Source organism: Solanum verrucosum, unplaced genomic scaffold (assembly GCF_900185275.1).
Source record: "Solanum verrucosum unplaced genomic scaffold, falcon-dt-bn FXZP01000103.1, whole genome shotgun sequence".
In the NCBI taxonomy this organism is placed as follows: domain Eukaryota; kingdom Viridiplantae; phylum Streptophyta; class Magnoliopsida; order Solanales; family Solanaceae; genus Solanum; species Solanum verrucosum.
Window position 1 is genome coordinate 1,130,152 of NW_026020048.1, and position 12,234 is coordinate 1,142,385.

The following is a 12,234-nucleotide window of genomic DNA, read 5'->3' on the forward strand; positions in this document are numbered from 1 at the left end:
CAGTTGCATTGAAGAAACTTTCATTTCTCCTGTCACCAGTTTCATTAGCTTTCAACACTAGCGATTTATACGTCAAAGATTGTATAGATGAAGTATTTACTTTAAGCCTGCTAAAGAGTGAACATCTGGCAAAGACTCTATGTTTCTACATATTGTTAGTTAACTCTTCTTTCAGATACTATCACTATGAACATTTTGAATCTAAGTGGGACTTGTATATATAGAATACTCTAATTTTGTGGAATCTCTCTAAGCTTTCTGATTTGGCCCTCATTATCCTTTAAAGTTTTCTTCCCTTCAACAAAATTATCAATTTCTTTTTCTAGTGAGCTCATTTGCAGTCTAGACCTTGCTGAGATAATCGTGACAATCTCTGACCTTGTATGTTTCGCCGCCAATGCATCGGCAGGTTTCACCAGTACACTGCGCAGTCAGGCTTATCACATAATAGGAATAAACTGAAGTAGTCGATTGTTTTTGTAAGAGATTAGATGGCCCCTCTTCTCCTCAGTACATGTCTGAGAGGTTGATTACTTGGAAAATGTAAGTGCAACTGAGTAGATTAGCCCAAAATGGAGTAAGCCTCCGTATTTATGCTAGCCAACTAACATTTGCACGTACAGTTCAATGTCTCTTTACTACTGAAAAAACAAACAGCTGCAAGCTCAGTAGCCAAACCATAATTAGTGAACGGTCCACTGTGGTCCATTAGCCCATCAAAAATACGCATTATTGTGTTATTATCAGAAGCAACTATGCCATTTACATGCGGCCATATGTACATTACTACAAAATTGGAATCGTGGTATCATCTAACCATGACTCCTGAACCTACTATCCATACTAAGACTAAAACTAAGAAGAAAAGCCCCAACTGCTCCACATCCGCTTAGTTAAACTGGTGCAAACCTGCAATGTCATAAGCGGTAATTGAATTACATCAAGCTTTCATTAGTTGCAATTTTCCTAAACAAAATGGTAAATTGTTGCACATAAATAGAGACCCTTCATGGCTATTGGTGTCCACTTGTTGAGAAGAATCGGCAGTGAAACTTTTTTTAGGGAAGTGCTGTGTTTTCCGCATGTAGATCAGCTGATTCAAGAAGAAAGATGGTAGTGTAGCAGAATTTAGTAAGAGCGAAAAGGGGAAAAGTTAGGTCCTGAGGTGTTTTAAGCTTTCAAAATTTGTAGCTTCAGGTAGCAAATCGACAACAAGATGGTTCATTAATTACACATGACTGCAAACGAAACCAGAAAACTAAACGAGTTAACTGTCTAGTAGTTCTTTTAGAGGTAAGATGGAGTGTACTGATGTCGATATCATATGATAGAAGACACAAGAACATTCCAAACCTATAGCAACCAATGAGTGTGTAACCAATTGGTAAGACATCTGATTCATTGTCAGCTTTCAGGCCCAGAAAAGATGGTAGAACAATAAATTATCAAGTAGTATCGTCAAACTTCCTAGCTAACTGAGAGGTTGTTGAGTATCATGGTGTCAAAGGTGCTAACTATTGATGACATTATCATCACGCAAAGAATGACTTGAACATTAGGAGCTGATCAGTCAGATCAAAATTTTTAGCCGTCAATGTAGAAATTTTGACCATCCTCCCTCCCAGCCAACCGAAAACTAATATAACCCAAAATTACCCATATATACAACCCAAAAATAAATAAAGCAATAACCACACAGTTGTAAGTAGTAAGGAGAATACACAAAAGAAGTCGTATTAACCTCGTCGACTTGGTAGACTGAAGAACAAGAGGGTACCCCAGGCTGAGTAGAAGGCACAAAATCAAATTCCTCATCCAAGAGCCAACGAAAAAATGAAGGAGCTTATCAGGAAACACCGCCTATATAATCTACCTAGAAAAGAGATGCACATGCCTCTGAAATTAACTTGTTCCTGCAATCAACAGAAAAGTTAACTAAAGCAAGCATGATCATTGAAAATCATAATCTCAAGCATTAAAAAATATATTGATAAGAGCCCCCAAGGCCTAGCTTGAGTGGCAAAAGGTGGAGGATTTGTGACTCAAGTCGCAGGTTCAAGCCCCACACCATGCAAAGCGAAGCCCGGTATTTAAGTGGAGAAGGGTAGAGGGGTGGGCCCATTATCCACCGAGTTACAAGGCTGTGATTGGTCCAAAGGGCGGCGGGTCACAGACAGATTTCTCGGTTATCAAAAAAATAAAAAATAGCACATGATCTTTGAATGTATGACCTATTGAGGTGTACCAAATGATTTAATTGATGTACTTAGCCACCAGCACTGAGGATGTGCAACATCTGGACATTTACAAAAAGGAAAAACTTAGCTTCTAAACTGCTGTAAGAATCTGACTATTTCTAACATTTTCTCAGCTTGGTGTGCATCATATATTTGGCACCACAAAGCCTAAGATGCCTAATTCTTTTACCTCAAATCAGAGTTCATGGAATTATAATCTCTTTAGGCCCCTAACAATACCCCACCCATCCTGGGACCTTCAATCAAAAAAAAATCTTTTGTTCCTTTTCTCTTTTTTGGTGAGAAGGGTGAAAATTCAAGAGTTATTTCCAAACAAGTCATTCCTTACTTAGTGACTTGACACCAGTTAGCAATGTCATAAGTGGTAACTGAATTACATCAGGCTTCATTAGTTGCAATTTTCCTAAACAAACTGGCAAATTGTTACACATAAAAAGAGACCCTTCATAGTTATTGGTGTGCACTTGTTGAGAAGAATCAGCTGTGAAACTTTTTTTAGGGAAGTGCTGTGTTTTCCACATGTAGATCAGCTGATTGAAGAAGAAAGATTGTAGTATAGCAGAATTTATTAAGAGCGAAAAGGGGAAAAGTTAGGTCCTGAGATATTTTAACTTTCAAAATTTGTAGCTTCAGGTAGCAAATCGACAACAAAATGGTTCATTAATTAATAATTACACGTGACTGCAAGGGAAACCAGAAAACTAAACGAGTTACACTGTCTAGTAGTTCTTTTAGAGGTAAGATGGAGAACTAATGTCGATATCATATGATAGAAGACATAGGGCAACCAATGAGTGTGTAACCAATTGGTAAGACATCTGATTCATTGTCAGCTTTCAAGCCCAGAAAAGATGGTAGAACAATAAATTATCAAGTAGTATCCTCAAACTTTCTAGCTAACCGAGAGGTTGTTGAGTATCATGGTGTCAAAGTTGCTAACTCTTGATGACATTATCATCAAGCAAAGAATGACTTGAACATTAGGAGCTGATCACTCAATATGGTGTAAATTCTTGATCTTTTGGTGAGAAGGGTGTAGATTCAAGAGTTATTTTCAAACAAGTCAATATGGTGAACATTAGTGACACCATATTGTAAATTCCTTGCTTAATACTCTTTTTGGTATATCAAATACATAATTTGGATGTGAAAATTATGTCCTCTAAAAATGGAAATGATGAATGAATTGATCATAAATTATGAGATTTGAAAATCTTTTTGCCTTCGAAAGAAGATATTAATTGTAGAGAAAAAGGAATTTCCACAGTAAATGCAAATCCCTCTACAAGTATAATTTTAGCCAATCTTACAAAAGCTTAGAAAAGAATGGGAGGTTGGGGTTCCACTAACAGGATACTGATATTATAAACATCAACATTTTGCTTTGCTATTCACAGCAGAAAACATGTCAGGGAAGGCGTTATTCAAATCATTAAGAAAGAAATGTGATAAGAAAAAATAAGGGTAAAATAAAATGTGGACTAGGCAAGTGAATTAAAAGAAATAAGACTTTTGGAACTTGTGGTCTTAAACATGTCCTGATATTTGTATAGCTATAAAATCATGTCATTAAGGATAAAATAGAAAGTTTAAAGTTAGACTGTTCCAAATAAATAAATAGGCCATTCTCTTTGGAAGCTGGAACAGACTAAAAAGGAAATAGTGTCACATAAGATATTATAAAGGGAGAAGTACTTTATCTGCATGTTATACTCTTGAAATGCAAAGACTTTAAAAGCATTTAAGTCCAGCAGATATAAAGGTAGTATATTCTCAATGGATCTGTTTCTACATCAGCACTATTCAGAACTATTAAATCTCTGCCAAGAAAGCACTGCAGATTAATCAGTCCAAAACAGCCTAACAAGCAGTGGACAAAATGTCAAAAGTAAGAACATCCGCTTTTTTTTGGGTTCTTTCTTAAGTAATTCCGTCAGTTCCATCATGTTGTAGATAGAGTCATGTTGCTGGCCTCATAAACAACAGTGCACCAAAGGCCTCTCATACAGAAAGATTATTGTCACCTTTAATAAAGGTTAATTAAATTGGATTTCATCTAAGCCACTATGAATTTAAAGTTGGTTTAATTGAATTAGATCACTATAAATTTGGACAAAAAAACAAGTCATTTAACTACTTTAAAAGGTACCAACAGATATATGTAGCATGTGAATTAAAAGCTACACTTCCAATCATACAATAAATAGAAAAAACAACCACCTAAAATTAGAGTATCACCTCACATTATGAAGTTTTGCCTGTGAGGATACGAGAAATCTGAAGGCCCCTGCTGAAAGCTTCATTAAATAATATCCTTGTCTGCATGGATTGAAAACCAGGCATCCATGATAGAAATGCCAAAGGAGCCATAACAATTAACCCAAGCATCATGTCATATAACCGAGCCAATGACACAACAGTGCTCCAAACCAAAGTGGACTGCAAAAAGGGCCGGAGCACTAGGGCAATTTGGATTATGCCCCATCCAGTTGGAATAAATGCCAACAAACTTGTGATCAAGTCAAACAGCGTAAACAGGGTGAACCTCAACAATATAATAATCACCAATACCGTGACCAGAATGACAAGCAACTGCACCAGGCGATAATATATGTGCCTCTTCATGGCATATTTATCCTTTGCATATGCAATGACAATGTAAATTGCCACAGCGGCGACCATAATAATCCAAGACAGCAAGTAAACACCAATACTGGTTTTACCACCAGCAATGCGCAATTGATACACAATTCCATATTGAAAGAAGAAGAAACGAAGATCTAAAATAATCTCAAGCAATTTTCCCCAGAGACCAGTAGTTCTCAAGTGGTCCTGTTCTTCATACCACCATGTCTCCCAACTTTGATCTGCTCTTACAAAAACTCCTCGATTGTACCAAATCCAATGCATGAAATCATCAAAGTCATACACAGTTTTTAACCAGTCAAACCCAGAAGGATTGAACACAAAGGGAGATGTTATCCATGACACAACAAGGAACCAACTTGATATAGTCATAGCTATATACACAAAGGTATCCTTAGTCAAGGGGCTATGTGAAGCATAAACAACCAGAATCACTCCAAGTTCGATTGCTTTGACAAAGTGGCTGCGAGCATACAGTCGATAGTTCTCACCAAAGCTCTTGCGCTGCACAACAAAACCACGTCCAGTTGCTCGATACTTTGCTCCGCCATGCAGAATGGTCCTTCCAAAGAAATGTGCACGGGTTCCCATTGAGTATGTGAAAAATAGTGAGGCAAGCTGCAGTTGCATAGTTATAAAATCCCAGACTGCCGGAAGGAAACCATGTTCCAAAGAGTTCTCGACAATCATAGGGAGGGCAGTGAACACACCAAGCTGGATAACAAACTGCTGATTCAAAATTGAACCAAGTGCTTTGTTGCTGGTGGCATTTTTGCTGGCGTACTCCTCAACACCACTGAGTGCAAGATAAAGGCGCCCCCACAAAAACATATAGACCATTACCACCACTATCATGTTGTTGAAGAAGAAGCCAACAGTTGTGTAGAAGAATGAAAGCATGCGAAAGAAGTCTAGTCTATGACCCAACCTGTACACATCTCTGCTCAAAACTTGTTCACCATTACCACTAGCAACCTTAGCCTCAAACATGGCGATCTGATTCAATCCAACATCCCTTCCCTTACCCACTTGTATGTATTCATGGTGGGTAACATTGCCACCTCGCAAGGTACAATTGAATCCAGCAAATATATCCTCACTTATATTAATCACCTTGGAAGCCTTGCTGATGCCACCTCTGGACAAGAACCAAAACCTATCAAAGACATCTGGATGACCATAGTGCATCCGTACCTTGAGAGGATCGGCAAGAACGCGTTGCCCCAGAGTCACAAAACTTGTCTCCTGAGCAGACATGAACCAAGCAAGAGATGACACAGAACCAGTAAAGATATTTTCACGAACTCCCAGAATGGTGGGCTTCCTTATACCATAATTCTCCTTGAATTCCTCCAATAGATTCCGCATCTTAAGTGCCTCTTCAAAGTAATTGTCTTGATTCATGTCTATAGTCTGAACTGCATCACCTCTGGTGAAGATAATGGCATGGTTCTGATTCTCCGGCTTACCCTCCCCAAGTTTCAGAGGACCAGGCAACTTTATGCGATAAATTTCCACTTCTTGCTTCAGCTGTTGATCATACTTCACTAGAACAGAAAAGTATTCTACTTCATTTCTTCCCAAGTAGACCTCATCTACATAAGCAATTCGGAGAGCCTCATTATCCTTCATCAAATTTAGGATCTCCTCAGCACGTGGATCACGCTTCTTCTTCTGATAACCATACACCTGGCATGTCACCACGTAAGTGAATTTCATTAGAGCAGCACCAAACTCGTGTCCTTTGAAAAGAAGGGTGACACTGCTACTCGATCTGTGAAGTTTTCGAGAAGTTTGTAACATGCCAGAGCCATCCCTACCAAGTGAAACAATACTTTGTGAGCCATGCCTTATATCAACCTCTGAAGCAGAATCAAGGAAGGAAAGCATCTTGAGAGCCTTGTAATAGTACATCATGCCTCTTACAGTACGGGACAGAGTCTGCCCCCTGTACGACGCCCAGAGACGAACCTCCCTTGCTTTAGTGTTCCATATCTCTTTCTCATCCTTCATTCCTTCTGTACGCATCCGTTCCATGAAATTCTCCCACTCATCATCATAAATCTTCTGCAGATAAAATATGGTGGATACTCCATCTTCATTTGGACTCCTAAGACTTTCTTTGCCAAACAGAACTTCCTCGTCATAGTAAGGGGTCAAGACGCTAAAGGCCATCATCTTCTCTACCTGAGGAGCTCGTGGCATATTCATAAAAAGAGAGTTACTGAAGAAAGCAATACGCCGTCTTGCTTCCTTATTTTTTGGAACATTGTGCATTGAATCTCTGGAAGTAAGAATTGTCTGCAAACGGCGCAGCTGCCTAAAGAAGAAAGCATCTTGGATATCAGGAAACTCAATAGCATTTTCAAAAAGAAGCCCCTGATTGGTATCTGGATTTGAAGGAGCAAGACCTTCCTGCATCAGTTGTTCTGTTCTCTTCTTCACCCTTGGAAATTCCCGAACTGAAACCTCATACAAGGCCTGTAATACATTGACCATATCACGCAAATCCGGCTCTGGCCTGAGCAAAAGCTCAATAAGAGATACCAACTTTTCATGAATGTGTGGCAAGAGGGTCATCTTGTAGGTTTTAGTAAACTTTTCAGAATGAATGCAAACATCAATATCATTAAAAAGTGCAGTGACTATTGAATGCTCTTCAGTGTTGTGTTTAATGATCTCTAGTAGCAAGTATTTGATGCTGTCATAAGCCTCAATCACTGCACACCTCCTATACTCATTCTTGCATATCCTAAACCAAACCCATCTATCAGGTGCATCTGCCAGCTCACTTGCATGGCTGAGAGCAAGAAGCAACTCGTTGCACAAGAGAAAACACGGCCAACGAATAACCTTAATATCCCAACAGTTCGGTGGCAACTCCATCAGCTCCAGCTCGTGATCACTCACGAGGTCTTCCTCCCTCATAGTTATGATGATCTCATTCCATATTAAGGCAAACCTAGTTGCGTCCACCTGGCTTGATTCAATCTTCTTGTATGGCTGTCCAAGTCCATATCTTAACTTAATCCGATGTATTGCATTCCGAAGCTTGTGAACCAGGGTGTCCTTAGCATCAATAGGCTGATTCTCGGGCATCAGACTGAACTGCAATGCGCTTGCAAAGAACTGGAATCTGAGTCTGAGCTGTTTAATGTTCCTAATTTCACCTATATGTGAGAACAACCCAACTGCTCCTCCTGCAATAGAAGAATAGATAGTGTACCAGATCTGCAGGTCAACTAGATAAATAAGAACAATTGGAATCCACAACAAAACAGCTGCTACCTCATTTGTGCTACCAAAAAACTCATGCCACTTGTACTTCACATTATTCAAATTCAAAAGAGCCCGTGTAGGACCAAGCAGCGGCCTTATTTGAAAGAAATAACTGAAGACAAATTTGGACGCCAATACAGCAATCCAAAACATTGTGTACTTTATGTTATTAATAAGCCCTTCCCTGAGTCCGCGACCCACAAAAATCCTGGTGTGGAACCACCATGTTAGTAAGTAAAATATTGGCCAGTCTGTGTTTTCAATCACATTTCGTATCCATGGGAGAATGAAAAGAACAAGAGCTAACAACTCTGGGATGATAAACACCAGAGCAATCTTAAGAAATGTGAAGATCCTTTGATTAGCCTCGTATGACCACCTCCTATCAGAATTCTTCTGGATCCAAATTCTTGCATAGAACACCCCAAACACAACTGCCCATGTCACAGCAACTACACTTTTCAAGACCATCCTCACACCTATCCAAACTGTATCCCTGGTAACTAAACTATACTGAGTTCCAGCATCAAGGATCGACTGAATAAACCTCAAACCAGCCCAAGTTATGAAGATCGTAAGCAACTGCACTTGCACATCCCTCCTTTCCAAAGCCTGCCATGGAAAATCTGTACCTTGCCAAGCAACAATAACAGCAGCCTGAAAGAATAGTATCAACATCACCCACAACCTATCAAAGCTCCTAAATATATTCCAGAAGGTCCTCTGCTCCACAAACCCCGTCTTACCAACTCTCCTACCAACAGTAGTATCCAGAAAAGCACTTGACAAGTCAAGCGGCCATTTCAGCCTCCGAAAACACTTCCTACTCCAAAAGAATTCATTAATATCATCATAATTCCTCCAAGCTGAATGAGGGGCAGTGCCATATCTACTCCTCTCAACTTCACCTTTAATTGTCATATAAATGGGAGTGACAACTTTATCCAAGAAACCAAATTGCTTACAAGTGTAAGGAACAAAAGGGTGTCCAGTATTCTCATCAATGTGACCATCAAGAATGTAATTTAGTTCCATAGCCATATGATGATAAATATAACACAAACATTCAGGAGTAAAACGGAGATTTGCAGCCTCACCCCAAATCAATAAATACAGGCATACATACAAGAGTTCACGACGAGAAATTTCAGGATTTTGGCGTCTCGGTAGTCGAACCTGTGACTTCTTCGCAAGATATGAACACCAAGATGAGTAATTTTTCAATAGCTTCTGCCGGAACTGCCGGAGAACACCATAGTCAAGGCGGTCCGGGGACGAAGGAGGTGGATGAAGGCGCATTTGAGAGTTAGCCAACTGGAGAACCAAGTTTTCCCTTTGATTCTTCACGTTATCATCTTGGAACCCAAAGAAGAGCCCAAGCCAGTCCATGAGGTCCATGGTGTCACGCCATGGCATGAACGGCGGCAGCCGGAGATCCCCAACGTCGCGTAGAGCAGCTGAAGCAGCACGCACTTCTGGATACCTCAAAGAAGGATGGTCAGCCAACAAATTATTGATGGGTATAATGTTGAATGGCTCGACTCGAGGTTGCTGCTGCCGCGGCGGCGCGTCATCAGAACCACTACCGCGCGTGAACTGTGGCCTTGGCCGGAGATTCATTGCTTTTGGTTCTACAACAGCTTTTCACTAATGGGTAACTCTCCAAAACCACTTTTCTCCCAAAATTTCAAACAGCAAAAGTTGCCACTTGCAAACAAACAAACACATATGCATATACTATAATATATAATAAAGTAACGGGTATATTCGAATTCTGGGTAGGGTGGGGTAGTGGTAAAGGGAATCAACAGTGTAACTTTAATGGAGTAAAAGATGAGATTTTTAATGAGAGGAAAACGGAGGAACATATTGAGAGTTGCAGAAAAAAAGGGAATGTAGTGACGTAGACCACGCGCCAACAACTGCGGTTGTGGGAGTTTGTGTGTAGGACGAAAGTTGAAAGTTGCAGCTTTCTGTGAGAAACCTACAAGACAACATGACATGGCTATTATTCAAAACAAGTATTATGGGGATAAGAGCAAATTTTAAATATTAAAATTATCATTAAATTGAATAAAAATTTAAATAGGCAATAAAATATGCAGAAAAATGACTTAAAAGGCATAATGTCTTTTAAATCAAAAGGGGATGTCTAAGATTGATTGGCAATGCAGTGCTAGGACTAATTCATTCTTATAAGAGGTTTTGAATTTGAACTCTTAATATAAAAAAAAAAAAAAAAAATGGAGAACACCACCTCATATGAATTTTACAGTGCGATTTAAATTTAATCAGAACTTTAATATAAACTCTAGACATCGAATAAAAAATCAAAGGTCTAAAAGGATAATATCACAAGACTGGACAAATTATTTATAGGAAATGAATGTCCATATATGAGAAAACAACAAAAATAGTCTATCATTATCAAAAACATCTTAGTGTGAATGTCCAGTTAAATATAGAATTTTGGATAACTTTGCAATTTAGCGGACAATCTTTTTTTAAGAAAATCTCGAATTTGCAATTAAGTATAGCTTTAAAAAAGAAATAATTCACACAAATAACTTATAAGTAGCTTCTGAAAAATCTTGTAATTATTTCTAAAAAAAAAAATTCATATCGAAAAGCTAAATCAATTTATTTATACAATTATAAGGGAATTCATATTTGTAGGAAAACAATCAAGTGATTATCATGTCTATGATGTGGAAAAGAGAGGCTTATAGGGATCTTAATTTGGAATTTTAGCATGTCAACTTTTCCCTTAGTAAGTATGTCTTCAATGTTTGCATTTCCTAAAGCAAATATACTTTTCTTATTCTACATGGAAACACATTACTAACACACTGTATCTGAAAGGCATAATACATAAAATTAATAATTAATTTGATTTCAGCGGATAATTATGTCTTTCAGTTTGAGTGTATATAAATAGACACTTAAATTTGTATAAATTAAACAAGTAGACACATGTGTCTACGTGGCATAATATAAATAGGACATAAAATTGTCATGTAGGATGAATATGTGTATTTGTTCAATTTTATACAATGTTAAGTATCTACTTATCAAATCCAAAATTAAAGGTAATAGTTGTCAGCTGACGTCAAGTTAAATGTTATATTTATATATTAGGTCAATCTAAAATGTTTGCAACTTGCAAGCATTCCTCTATGAGTATTTCATAATAATTCATTAATGGTAGAGCTTCATTCCATCAAAGAGTTTTTGGATGCAAGGATAATTTGCATAAATTTAGCTTATCTGTTATTTTTTCTATTTTATTTTACGTGAAGATGTTATATTTGAAAGAATTGAATTATTTTTTAAAAATTAATCTACTTAGAATTCAATCTATTTTGGCAGAGCATTTACTATCACGGAATGTGGTGATGTAGATGACGCGCCAGTAACAGCGAATGGGGGAGACGTGGGTAGTATGTAAGTTGACGTGGATCCTACTAGACAACATCAAAAATATGAAATGAAAAATTATGACCATAAGTACAAATGTTTCCAACACTAATTTTAGTACTCCTAATGACCTAATTAGATTTGATATAGAGTTTTTAAAAATCAAAGAAAATTTCATAATTTTATAATTCTAAGTTATAGTTATATCGAATATACTAAAATGATTGATTTTAAACATACATGCAAAAGGTAAAAGTAAAATATTACTAAAAAGGAAAGAAATTATTCATTCTGAAATAGACCATTTACACAATTAATTCTAAAATAGAGGAGTATTAATTCACTTCTTTATGTTAATTTTGGTAACTATTCGATTCAATAATATTGTGGATTAATTTATGTTAATCCACAATATGATGTGAAATAGTATTTTTAAATGAAATTTAAAAGTTGAAAATATTTTTTAAAAATAACTTAAATAGGGGTGAAAAAATGAAATTTAGAAGTTGGAAATAATTTTTAAAAACAATTTAAATTTTTTTGGGGGGATGGGGGGTGGCTGGTAGGGGGTGGGTGGGTGGGGTGTGTCAGTGATCGAGGTGAAAAAATAAATTTTTGAAATTGAAAATATTTT

The 12,234-nt window shown here is 37.6% G+C and overlaps 1 protein-coding gene and 1 non-coding gene across 3 annotated transcripts; both read right to left on the bottom strand.

Annotated features, from left to right (window-relative positions):
• Positions 1-736: 736 nt before the first annotated feature.
• Positions 737-9,857, bottom strand: LOC125822678 (callose synthase 11-like). Of its 2 annotated transcripts, none has more exons than XM_049502109.1 (2): positions 4,497-9,857; positions 737-909 (listed from the first exon to the last, which is right to left on the bottom strand). In XM_049502109.1, the coding sequence occupies exon 1, from the start codon at positions 9,801-9,803 to the stop codon at positions 4,503-4,505; it is 5,301 nt and encodes a 1,766-aa protein (XP_049358066.1). In that variant the 5' UTR covers positions 9,804-9,857; the 3' UTR covers positions 737-909; positions 4,497-4,502. The 2 variants fall into 2 exon arrangements, 1 of the variants encoding a protein (XP_049358066.1); XR_007442659.1 differs by lacking the exon at positions 4,497-9,857 and adding an exon at positions 1,742-2,497 and having other exon boundaries at positions 741-909.
• Positions 6,753-6,832, bottom strand: LOC125823012 (small nucleolar RNA J33). Its single transcript, XR_007442678.1, has one exon. It is a non-coding gene; the product is annotated as a small nucleolar RNA J33 (small nucleolar RNA).
• Positions 9,858-12,234: the final 2,377 nt, after the last annotated feature.

Bases quoted from the DNA above. Each gene is read 5' to 3' on its own strand.
- LOC125822678 (XM_049502109.1), bottom strand. From the start codon at position 9,803: ATGAATCTCCGGCCAAGGCCACAGTTCACGCGCGGTAGTGGTTCTGAT.